The 13914-nt window shown below is 38.2% G+C and overlaps 1 protein-coding gene across 1 annotated transcript in view; it reads right to left on the bottom strand.

The window, feature by feature from the left end:
- LOC143036977 (uncharacterized) overlaps window positions 1–12959 on the bottom strand; it is a 69809-nt gene extending 56850 nt beyond the window's left edge. The window contains exons 1-2 of the mRNA XM_076205063.1: window positions 12896–12959; window positions 7636–8053 (exon numbers count right to left, since the gene is read on the bottom strand). Coding sequence (XP_076061178.1) covers window positions 7636–8044 — 409 coding nt within the window. The 5' untranslated portion in view covers window positions 8045–8053; window positions 12896–12959. The remainder of the gene's footprint in view (window positions 1–7635; window positions 8054–12895) is intronic.
- Between the last annotated feature and the right edge of the window lie 955 nt (window positions 12960–13914).

The raw sequence follows: 13914 nt of genomic DNA, 5'->3' as shown, positions 1-13914 counted from the left end.
ACAGTAACACAACACGCTCTCACGCAGCAATAATCACAACAACAGACAATCTACCCTCAAACAGACAACAAGCAAACACACTCATAAAGCATTTTGCACAGACTAGCCATCTCACTTCTCACCCTGACGACCGACGCACTATTCGACGTAAGAAAGACTTTCCCACAGACTCAAACTATACACCCTTCATAGACAGTTAGACAAAACACATAATACATAATCTCAAGCACTCATCTGCCTGTGGCCCTGATAACATAAGTAACATCCACCTAAAACACATTGGACCACAAGGTATACACGCACTCACAAACATTGCAAACTACAGCTATTCACACAACACTATACCCGACATCTGGAAGCATGGTAAATTAATCACCATTCCAAAACCGAACAAAGACCCAACAATCCCAACATCGCACCGCCCAATCACACTTCTCTGCACCCCCTCTAAAGTCATTGAACACCTAATACTTAAACTTGTCACACCTCATATTTCCCTTGCTGACTCACAACACGGTTTTAGGCCACTACACTCCACAAACACTCTTCTGATAAACCTCACACAAAGAATTTTAGATGGCATCATTTCAGATAGGCCCCACCACAGAACACTTCTTATAACATTAGACATTAGTAAAGCTTTTGATGCTATCCCCTGCCACAACCTAACAAACAAAATATATAACAGACATGCACAATAACACCAAAAGATGGCTGGCCAATTATCTGGCAGGTAGGAATGCTTATGTGTCATATAATGGCCAATCATCTCACATCAGAAACATTAAGAATGGAGTACCACAGGGCTCTGTTCTATCACCCAAGCTCTTTAATCTATACATGCATGACTTACCCACACCAGACACCTCAGAAATACAAATCTCTTCCTATGCAGACGACATAACAATCACATGCACACATCGTAACACAGACAAAGCTGCAGAAATAATCCAGCCATACCTTGATACACTCAACACATGGTTCATCACAAACAGACTCAAAATAGCTCCAACCAAATCTACAGCAACACTTTTCACCAACTGGACAAAAGAACACAAATACATACCTCATCTCTACATCAACAACACTCTAATACCACACACAAACACACCAAAAATTCTTGGTGTAACGATACATCGATGTCTTTCAAACAACACAAACATAAAAAACAAATGCACACCTAAACTTATCGCACTTAAGTCAATCACTGGAACAACATTTGGACAAAACAAAGAAACTAATACAACAATATACAAACAATGCATACGCTCAGTGATGAATTATGCGAGTCCTGCATGGGCTCCTAATCTCAGTGAGACACACAACACTCTTCAAATCATACAAAACAAAGCTCTAAAAACAATTACAGGCTGCACAAATACAACACCTACAGACCATTTACACCATGAAACAAAAGTCCTCAAAGTCAAGGACCACCTCGACATGAGAGGCACACAAACACTTGCCGCAGCCACCACAAACACATCACACCCGCTACACTACATAGCAGAACACCCACACACACCAAGAAACATTAAAACAACACCCAAAGACCTTTATTACGCACAAATACTCTCTTCTCTTCCTCCACAACCACCAAATACCAGCCTCCGGAAACATATTCATAATCATATCACTCACCGCTCCATTAACACACTGAAAGACAACACACTGCTGCATGCCAGACCCCCTGATATCCACCTTTCTGAATCCTCTCTCCCACGAAAGGAAAGAGTCCATTGGCCAGACTGCGGTACGGCCACCACCCAGCACTTCTAAGCTACCAGAAGAGGCTGGATGACCGTGTTGTGAACAGCTGCCCAGGATGTAACACTTCACCCCACACCATACAACACATAATGGAAGACTGCATTATACACAATCATGCACGCAAACAACACAACATACACTCTATAAAGGATTTGTGGGAAAACCCAGTTTTGGCTGTGGCATTCCTTGGGGAGACAGGACTGCTCGGACAGACAGTCTAGGAAACGACAACAACAACAACACCTCATTGTTAGCAGTAAGATATCCTTGCAGGATAGAAACAATCTCGAAATTCTTTGAATGTAACTTTTCTTCATTACTACATCTCTTCTTTGTTGAAGCTGATAATGGTTTGTGTATAGTTAACTGGTTGGCCCTAATTTGAATCTGCTTTTCAGAATTACAATAGAAATACAAATCGAGGTATTTGGGCAAAGGCTTATCATATCCCGTTGGTCCCTTTTCTGTGTACATACACATCCTTCCCATCACATTTGAGGTATCGGTCCAGCTCCATATGTTCTCGCATATAGCGTGGTTTCAGTACTCCTAATCGGTGATAAATATGTTCCTTAATTTTGTGTGTCATTACGGATTCAGATGCATTTTCAAGGCTTCCAGAAATGGCAAATGATGTGAAGCAAAACATGTTACTGAAGTTATATATGTTGTTCAGGAAATGTCTCGAAAGCTGAGTTTCACCTTTATACAGCTCTTCAAGCAAAGGAGAGAGAGGAGTCAAGGAAGGGTGGACTGATTGCCCTTTAGAACAACAGTGTAGACATTTCACCTTGCCAACGTTTTGCTCCACACAGAGGACAAATTATATCTCCTAGATTTCCAATGTGATGTTGTTCAATTTTATCCTCGTGGTCAAGCCACCCAACGTATCCACTAATGGAGAAAGACATTCCTAGGTACTTTTTCTGACCCTAGTTTTCCGTGCATTTTCATTGATGTATCTTATCCCATTGATTTTGGCCTCTCGTTTCTCCTCACGAATACGGTCCTTTTCCTCTTTCTCCCTTTTCTTTCTCTCTTGAGTTTCTATCCTGAGACACTTCTTTTCTTCCCTCTCAGCTAATTTAGCCAACCTAACTTGTTTCCGCTCCTCGATTTTCTTTCTCCTTTGGTTTGCCAACTCCCTGTCACGATTACTCAGTCAAAATATCTGAGAGCTCAACGAGACTTTCAGGTTCAACTCCAGCTACCTCAGTCACAATGGTCTGCTTGGTCACAGCGGCATCCATGCAGTCTGTTGCGGCCTGCGTTGATGTGCTCACGGCAGCATCCTGATCTGTTGAGTGAGGATTCTTTTCTATCCCTTAATCTATGTTTTTTGTCTCTATTTGCTATATCTTGCCGATGTGCACTAAAAACTCCTGAAATCGTAAATGGGTGCTAAGTGTGATATTTTCATAATTTGTATATTTTCTAAGCGCAGCCCAGTAATGCTTTCGAAATTGTTCAATATCTTCATATCGCTCTGCAATAAATTTCTCTTTTGACGCTTTATCACCATAACCTCCTGCCAATACAACCTGCTTGTCGAAATAGAAATGGAATACGTAATCATGATCAGAATATGGTATGAATTTGTATTGATTCGGGTAATAATGTCCAGATGATGAAGGCTTTTGGATAGATCCTGATGATGAGGGCTTTTGGATAGACCCGTCTCATGAGGGCTCTTGGATAGGCCCAAAGGGTTTTTGGATAGGCCCAAGGTTTGGATAAAGCCACTTATGTTCTTTCTTCAGCCTTCTCATGAGGAATATGTCTGACTTCACCTGTTTCGCATCCACATCCTCTCTCATTGCAATCCACGCACAGAAATGCCGATGTTCCTTTACCCGTTGAACCGATGAACCAACCATAATGACAACTACAGTGGCACGGCAGCCTGATCTCCATGTTGTCAATACTTACAGACCACCTTCTCCCAGACATGTAACATTTTTAAAATGTGTCACCTTTAAAATGGTTTAATTTTCATTATTAGTGGATACTCGTGTTTCTAAAATACCCGATTTCAGTAAAGCTCAGTTCATAGGACTACGTCAGGAGCTTCAGCTTACAGATTGGGAGGCAAAATTAAGCAAAAGACCTGTAGATCAGATGTGGGAAATATTTCACATTATGCTCACTAAGATGATTCATACTTACATTCCTTTTAAGGACAGACGTCCCCCAAATCAGGCTCACCCAAAATGGCTCAACAAAGAAACTGAAAAAAGTATTGCTAAAAAGAGACAGGCTTGTAAGAAATATAAGTGCTCGGGTGCATCTAACAACTATGAAAGTTATGTATCAATACAGAGATTTAAAAAAGACAATAAAAAAACGAAAATGACAATACAAAATAAATATCGCTGATAAACCCAAAGAGGGTCCCAAAGAATTCTATAGTTACATTAGAGATAAAAAGGTTGTTAGGAATCCCATTGGTCCACTATTATCTGCTGACGGTCAACTTGAATATTCAAATGAAGGAATGTGTAATATTTCAAACAATTATTTTAGCTCGGTATTCGTAAACGAAACACCTCAAAGTGAACTCCAAACCTGTGAAAAGTCTAGGGTAAACTTACTCACTACGGTAAATATAACAAAAGAAAAAATTAAAAGGTGTATAGACAAACTCAAAGTTAATAAAAAACCAGGGCCTGACGGTTGGAATCCAAGAATCTTAAAGGAAATGAAAAATGAGATTGTTGTTCCATTAGAAATTATTTTCAAGAAATCCATCATATCCGGAGATGTCCCAAGAGAATGGAAGCTAGCCAACGTTACTCCCATATTCAAAAATGGTGACAAAAAGAAAGCAAATAACTATAAGCCTATAAGTTTGACTTCAATCGTAGGAAAAATAATGGAAACTATCATCAGAGATGCTATCGAACATCATTTAGAAAGTAACTGTTTGATAAATGATAGCCAGCATGGTTTCAGACGGAAACGTTCTTACGTGACTTACTCGAATTCTACAACACAGTTATCTCAAATTATGACAAAAGAAACAATATAGATTTAATATATCTAGACTTTGCAAAAGCTTTTGATACCGTCCCCCACTAAAGACTACTTACTAAATTAGCTTTACACGGAATAAGTGGTAGCCTATTAAGTTGGACTAGTAATTGGTTGAATGATTGAAAACAGAGTTGTTTTAAATGGAAAAACTAGATGGAAAAATGTTATGAGTGAAATTCCTCAGGGTTCCGTTCTTGGGCCACTTCTATTCATAGTATATATAAATGATATAGACTATGGACTAAAATCTACTGTTACTAAATTTGCTGATGATACAAAACTGTGCGGAATGGCAAATGATCACTTAAACCAATTAGATATTCAAGAAGATTTAGATAAATTACAGCAATGGTCTGAAAAGTGGCTAATGAAATTTAACACAAGTAAATGCAAGGTAATGCACATAGGTAAAAATAACAGCAAGTACGATTACAAGTTATTTGGAAATTCATTAACAAAAGTGAATAGTGAAAAAGATCTCGGCGTAACTATCAGCAACGATCTCAATTCATCCAAGCAGTGGATTTCAGCCTCTGAGAAAGCAAATAAGATTCTAGGACTGATTGCGCGATCTTTTGACTTCAGAAGTCCATGACTTATTAACAAGCTATATAAAATCGTTAGTTTGTCCACATTTGGAATATGCTGTTTCCGTATGATCACCAAATCTCATTGAAGACACGGACACTGGAAAAAGTACAACGGCGAGCCACAAAATTGATTCCAACTATCAAAAATAAATCACACGTAAATCAACTAAAACATGAATGTTTTCCCTAAAAAAGCAGACTCAGAGGTGACTTGATATAGGTCTTTAAAATTCTAGAGGGATTTGACAACAAAAGTGACAAAATTTTCACACTGAGAATCAGATAAGAAAAAATGGTCTCGAACTGTCCAGAAATAGATTCAATTTGGAGGTGGGTAGAAACAACTTTGCCAACCGTGTAGTTAATGAATGGAATAAACTTCCTGCAGAGGCAGTGCAATGTAGTTCAGTTCGAAGCTTTTAAATCATTTAGATAAACAGCTAAGCAAGATGCTGTAATGATTATCATTTATTTTATTATTTTCTTTATCATTTGTCTGTTTGATTCTCGTCTATTATTAGTTATATGTCAATTTATTATTTTCTATTTACCTGTTTGTTTATTATTTAACTATACCTATGCATTTATTTATGTGTTTTATTTGTTATTTACATTATTATAGTTTTTATTCATTTATTATGATTTTTTTTTTTGCATCCGACCTAGATATGGACCAATAGGTCTCCTGTCAGCATGCTCCGCCTTTGTAATCCTTTAACATGTCATCCAAGTTATCTAGTAACAATTCTATAAAGCACTCACTAAAGCCCAAAAGTTCAATTCATCGGTCACTGCGCTCACTGAGAGGCATGACTCTGTCACTAGTCACTTCAAGAAACTCCACACCATTCCTGTAGACATCCCCTTCCATGGTTGTCTTTCACCCTGCCCCACCACCTAGGTTGGCTACTGTAAGGGGAGATTTTATGTTCAATAGTTATTCACAACTCTACATTCTATCTTGGGGTGCCTGTGAAAAATATTCACCTGCAAAGCCTGCTACACTCAATGCTTATATCAAATGTCATCAACCAATTGTTATATCTATTCTGATATCATTTGTTGGACATCCTCAAGGTGGGGGCTCAGCCCCTCTCTCCAAGGCCAAATTTCATATGTTCATATTAAAAATGGACCCCTTACTTACATTCCACCAACCAACATCACCTGCTACACACTTCTTATAATGTTGACCCAACTCATCTGCTTGTTGAGCTGATATATAATTTATGAGATGCTACAACTTTGTAATACTTACTCTGCCCCTGAAAGGCAGAATACTTCAAGCCTTCCTCATTATACATGGGAGAATTGTAATGTCAGACACCCTGCCTTAGGTGACCTCTCTAACACAGTAAATTGTAATGGGACCTGACTTGTTAAGTTTATTCGCTATAACCACATTACTAGTTGATACACTGGTGGTGCTACACACTCAAGGAGGTACCTTTGACCGCATCACAATGTCTTGACTAGTGCCTACCAGCATCAAGTGCTCATCCATACTAGTCCTCTTCTCAGACCACTTTGCTTTCAGCATGTACTATTCAATACCAGCAACTTCCCCCAAGTATACCATCACACCTGCATGTTCCCTCCAAAGTACTGTCCCAACTACATCTTCACAGCCATACACCTTCCCAAGATTAACAATGTATCTCTTGAAAAGTTATGCACCTTTATTGTCAGCACAATTTTTTTTTTTTATCACTATGTGTGCAGGCTGAATTACCACCAAATGAGAACATACATTTAGATAGTCAACAGCAGAGTACCAGATAGACAGGTAAAGACAAATGGGCTTGCCTATCAGATCCCCTATCCCTAACACTCTACAACAATACCTGAAATCACGAGCGACCTTAGTTGCCCTACAAGTGTGCATACATGCCTGACGTGAATTCACCAATGGCATAAATCATCAGGGCATTAATGTTATATTGCTGCTACTATACATGACCTTTGATTTCACTTATTCCAGCTCTATGATTAATTCAATTATTCTGACCTGGCTGATGCCAGATGATTCTATTTAGCTTTGGAGAACTTCTTAGGCCTAAAGGCTGAAAGCAACATAATACTATTTACTGAAACATGATTCTATTTAGCTTTGGAGAACTTCTTAGACCTAAAGGCTGAAAGCAACATGATACTATTTACTGAAACATGAATCTATTTAGCTTAGGAGAACTTCTTAGACCTAAAGGCTGAAAGCAACATAATAGTATTTACTGGAACATACCTATGCCAGACAACAGCTTATCCCAATCCCGGTCATTCAGAAATTCATTCCCTTCACAAGGGCTGATATCACAGGGTACAATCCAGAGAAATGCAATAACAACAAGGATATCAAACAGGACAGCAGCACAGAAGAGTAGTTGTCTGGCAGGAGACATCTCAAAGAAACAAATGCTATAATATAAGATGAACTTCTTTGGGGATTTGGCTTCCCTTTTTATAGCTGCTTTGCCAAATTCCTGTTTGATGCCATCTCTGCCTGGAAGATGTTCAAAGTCTTGTGCTCCTTCATGCCAATACTTCTTTGGGGATTTGGCTTCCCTTTTTATAGCTGCTTTGCCAAATTCCTGTTTGATGCCATCTCTGCCTGGAAGATGTTCAAAGTCTTGTGCTCCTTCATGCCAATGCATTTGGTAAATCTATAAAGGAAAAATATTTACATTTAGAATAAAATTACCAGGGCAACAAACCAGGAATTCTGGGCTACAACTTACACAACACTTACCATTCTGGGGAGATAATGAAACTCTGGAAGGGCTTTTATTAGGTATCCTACTAAATATATTTTCTTTAAATCTATTCTTATTTATGTTTATTCATTATTACTCATATCATTAAAATTTTTATTTATTTATCATTGTTACCAATTTTTTTGCATCCAACCTAGTTATGGACCAAAAGGTCTCCTGTCAGCATGCTCCTCCTTTATAATCTCCTTTGTAACATGTTGGGTCAACCAAGTTCTACATTGGTCTTCAAATTCATTGTATACTTTCATGGGGTATTTCTTTGTTAATGATTTGTTGTTGGAAGACTTCAGAACCAAGAATCACGGGTAGTCCAAGTCAGAGTTCATCTTGGTATGAGTCAAGTTGGTGGTTGTCAAGGCTACGTAGGTTTAGTGATGCAACATCTTTTAGTTAGTAGGAACTGGATTGCAGTAACTGACTGTGGTGCCTGGGTCTGTAGACAATACCAATGGTAATGACATCCTCTGTGGAGAGGTGGGTAGTTGCTCTGGTGCGGTTCCTGGAAAGTTTACATACAATGTACCTACAGGACAATGTACCTAAGGGACAATGTACCTACAGGACAATGTACCTAAGGGACAATGTGCCCACAGACAGTTTACCTTTTGGACATTATGCCTACGTGCACCATGGCTATTGCACATTATGACTAATAAACATTTGCAATGCTACAAATGAGGCCACTTTGACAAAAGGTCAATATATAGTGAAACTGTTTAAAATGAACACTGAATGACCATTTGTAAGAGAATTTGTTTTTCAGGTTTGCTTAGTTTATTTAATTTTTTTTTTGTTACAGCAAACAACCATTTCATAAACGTCTGATTTTTTTTTCAAATGCAATTAAATCAATCTTATTTAATACATATCTAAAAAAAAAATCTATTTACGTTAAATCTTTTAATTTCAAGTAAAGCTGTTTTTTCTTTTTTTGCATTCTAGATTAATTTTGCTTCAATTTTTTTTATATAAATCTTGTTTTATGTATACTTTAAAAATAATTGGAAAGGCTGTGTATGAATGATACTTTGATGCATCCCAAAAGGATTTTCTCCCTATCCTCTCTTTTCAAAATCTGTCAAGCAAGGGAGGAAGGGGGTAAGGGATAGGGAATGTGTAGTGGCTGTGTGTGTGTAGTTTGATGCAGCCCAAAGGGATTTCTCCCAGTCTTCTCTATTTTTTGCAAGAGGGGATGGGGGGGGGGGTTTGCTGATTAGTGAATCGGCTTGCTGTGAATGTGCTGTGTCTTGGTGCATTGCTTCTGACCTGGGCAGCAGGATACAGGGTTGACCCTTCATCCAGGAGGAGCTAAGAAGAGGGGGAAACAAGGATGGTGTATGAGAGTGGGATGAGTGGGAGTCAAGTGGGAGTAGGTGTATGCTTGGCTACCTCCTTAATGAGGGGAGCCCTTGGTATATAGTAGATAGAAAAATAATTTTTACCATATGTTAAAATTTTAAACTTTAAACACAGAAAGCCATCTTCAACATAGCGAAAAATATTAGGCACATAACCTATAGGTACAATGTCCAGTAGGTACAGTGTCTGGCCATGCTCTGGTGTTACCCTTGATAGGGTGGGATTTTGGGAGGTCTGTTGTTTTTATTACTGTTATTCATACCATGCATTGGGTGACCATACTAGGAGGCAGTTCCCTAACCAAGTTAGGTTCTGGAAGTCTAAGTTCTGAGCACCTTTTCTAGCCCTTTCCCCATGTGGGCCGAGTAGAGCAGATTCCACAAAGGGCTCCACAATCATGTAGGTTATCATGCTGTGCTACTCCCCATCCTTTCACAGGGCAACCACTGGGCCTATATTGCCTGTCATGTGGGTTGCGACTTAAGGCTTACAGAGATCATCTCACGTCCCTACCACCACCTAGCATTACCTGGCAACTTATAGTTTTTAGTTAGAAAAATGAAGCCATTGTTAGTGGGAAAAATAGTGACCAAATACATTGTGACTGTCCGTCTCAGTCACGTTCTCGTTCTTGGGATTACCCAGGGCCAGATGGAGGTCATGAGATATCAGTTAGTTTTCCTTCGACTTGTTTTCGAATCACATTTTAAGATCCTCTTCTTGCAAAGCAGATAAGCTGGACAAAGCTGCAAGACCTTGAAACAGGATTCATAGCATGGAAGAGAAACCTAATCCTTGTCCCTTGACTGATGTGGGCTATTTACCTTCCAAAATACTTGCAACAGGGAGCCTTCTAAAAGTTGTTCGAATACTGGTCTAGGTCGAATATGTGGGCGAATTTCTTTTTGTACTGTCAATATGAACAACCTCCCAGAAAAAGTGGTAGATGTAGCGAGTATCATCAGTAGATACACGCGAAAACAAGCATGATGTCACCATCGCGCTGGTACTGTTTACGCCATTTTTGGCGAACCGTTTGATTTTGTTTTGCTTAGTTTGAATGTTTTGAGCGTTCAGCGCATGCACAGGACATTCAAATTATCTTGTTATTGTACAAGTGTATGACCAATCTTTCAAAGGAAACAAATATTCACCGATTCCAACGCAAATTTGGTTATCAACCTCGGCAAATTAGTTTTCCGAGTGAAAATATTAAGGTAAGACATCATTAATAATCTATTGCAATGTGATAACTTGTTTTTTAACCTATTTTCTCCCGTATATGAGCAGCTCAAGATCGTTGGGTAATATACTGTACACTTGGTCAAGAAATGACCCAAAAATCTTAACATGCCAAGTTGCATGTCAATTGGGCCAGTGGTTCGGATGTTATTTATCATTTTCAATTTGACAACAGTTGCCATGGTAACATGATAGGTGTTAGTAAGAATGGTATAAGAAGAAGGCCCTGCAATGTTAATGACATGCTCAGGAGAATTGTTGACCCAATATTTATCATGAATTGTTGACCCATGATTTATCAGAAGGTCCTGCAATGTTATTGACATGCTCTGGTGTTTTATTGACCCATAAAACCTTGACATGCCAATTTGCATGTCAGTTGGGCCAGGGGTTTGGATTTTATTGATTATATCTAAATTGACAACAGTTGCCATGGCAACGTGATAGGTGTTTGTAAGAATGGTATCAGAAGAAGGTCCTGCAATATTATTGACATGCTCAGGTGTTTTATTGACCCATAAAACCTAGACGTGCCAAGTTGCATGTCAGTAGGGCCAGGGGTTTGGATTTTATTGATTATTTCTTAATTGACAACAGTTGCCATGGCAACATGATAGGTGTTTGTAAGAATGGTATCAGAAGAAGGTCCTGCAATGTTATTGACATGCTCAGGTGTTTTATTGACCCATAAAACCTTGACATGCCAAGTTGCATGTCAGTTGGGCCAGGGGTTTGGATTTTATTGATTATTTCTAAATTGATAACAGTTGCCATGGCAACGTAATAGGTGTTTGTAAGAATGGTATCAGAAGAAGGTCCTGCAATGTTGACATGCTCAGGTGTTTTATTGATCCATAAAACCTTGCTGTGCCAAGTTGCATGTCAGTAGGGCCAGGGGTTTGGATTTTATTATTTCTAAATTGACAACAGTTGCCATGGCAACATGAGAGGTATTAGTAAGAATGTGTATCAGAAGAAGGTCCTGCAATGTTATTGACATGCTCTGGTGTTTTATTGACCCATAAAACCTTGACATGCCAAGTTGCATGTCAGTTGGGCCAGGGGTTTGGATTTTATTGATTATTTCTAAATTGACAACAGTTGCCATGGCAACGTGATAGGTGTTAGTAAGAATGTGTATAGAAGAAGGTCCTGCAATGTTATTGACATGCTCAGGTGTTTTATTCACCCATAAACCTTGAATGCCAAGTTGCATGTCAGTTGGGCCAGGGGTTTGGATTTTATTGAAGATAATCTGAAAATTGACAACTTCATGGTTGCCATGAAAAGGCAAATATGGTATGATGGAGATGTCTTGCATTGTTTTTGGCATGCTCATGTGATTTGTTGATCCTTAAAACCCAAGTATTCCGAATTTGAATAAAATTGGACCAGTGGTTTAAAGCTAATGTGTATTTCTTTACCGAAATCTTTACAAATGACCATCCTTAATTCTAACATTTTGCTATGGTGAAGTCCAGCCAAAAATGCGGGCTAAAAAAATATTTCAAAAAATCGTATCTCCCTTATTTTTCGAGCTATTTCAAAAATTTAATAAGCATTTTGTTTCTAATAAAATTGCCTTTCATACGCAACAATAATTTAAGGGTTAAAAAAAATTGTACCCGTACTTCTCAGTATGTGAGAAAAATTGGTTACGCATGGTTTGCAATGAACAGGAACATAAATTTAATCTGTAGAACATTCAAACAAAATATCTGCACCCTCAACACGAACAGCTACATCAAAAACTATAATGCATCACGATTAAATGTCTGCACGCTTGTTATGCACACTAAATCAAGTCACAAATAATTATGAACATGACCAATGAGTCGGTCCTCACATGCAGCAAGAGCCTGGCCTGACATTCATCAATGTGAATCTATACGAATTTTGATATTTTCCGCCCTTCAAATCCATATATTTACCACGGTTTCTCTAATTACAAAAAATATTTCCCACTTCTAACAAAAACATGACGTGCCAGTAAGGGAATTCAAATAGATTACGGTATACTGGATTGTACTATCACCAAATTTCATTATATTAAGATAATTTATACTAGCATATGCACCAGAAGCTAATATATAACCAAGATATCTATTAATTAATATGACAAATTCTTACCGTGATTGTAAGCGCAAAGTGATTAACTTGTTCACTCGCTGAACCGGTTATTACATCGACTTCGTTGCTGTACAACCTTTGCAATTCAAATTAAAACATCTGTGATTACTGTAAATACTAATGTTTATGGATAAATACACTAAAATAAATATAAATCCAAGAAGTTTACCTTACCTTGGTATTGTAAATTTTGTCTTATTTAATTACCTCTTGTTGGACAATCTGTGAAATGCGCTTTTTTGTTATTACGAAACAGCCTTGAACTTCAATTCAATGGTATGGTATACACAATATTATTGGAAAACGTCGGAATTATATATTTTTTTAGGATAGACATCTCATGATTTGTTTGGAAGTAATTATCTCAGCGACTATGTTGCTTTATCTAGAAGAGCACAGAGGCCTGCAAGATACTCTGAAAAATATGATGGTAAATGCTAGGAATAATGGCACTTTGACTTTGAAAGAGCCAGCAGAGGAAACTCATTCAAGCTTTTTTAGTTTTTAAATGAAGATCTCGAACCGGAATTAACTGTCTGAGTAGCTGGTTGCGGCGATCTACCTCAACTTGAGGCCAGGCTAAATTTTGGACCAATCAAGTATTCGGATATAATCACAAAGCACAAATAATTCTCCATATACTGCCACAAGTTGGGAATTAAGATCTGGAGTTAGAGAAGGTCTTCTGAAAGTATTTACAGAAATATATATTTCTACAAATATTTTGCGCTCTATGGGAACTCAAAAGTTTAAGATTAATATAGATAAATCTACATATATTCTGCCATTTTTAATCATATTTACAGAAATTTGTAACCAGGCATCAGGGAATGACACAGACACATCAGGCGATCAATCAGTAGCAATAGTGATCCGCACGGTTCCTAAAAATAGAAACAAACATTACTATGACCCCATATGTTATTGCGTGGGAAAATCTGTCTCGGACAAACAAATGTACGCTTCACTACATTATTCGTCTGGGGTATTGGCTGCATGTTACTGTGGCAAAGTAGCAT

The sequence above is a fragment of the Oratosquilla oratoria genome, chromosome 21 (assembly GCF_046742065.1).
Source record: "Oratosquilla oratoria isolate Oo_2021 chromosome 21, ASM4674206v1, whole genome shotgun sequence".
Lineage (NCBI taxonomy): Eukaryota > Metazoa > Arthropoda > Malacostraca > Stomatopoda > Squillidae > Oratosquilla > Oratosquilla oratoria.
The sequence above is the reverse complement of the archived record's forward strand: the minus strand, read 5'-3'. Positions and strand labels throughout refer to the sequence as shown.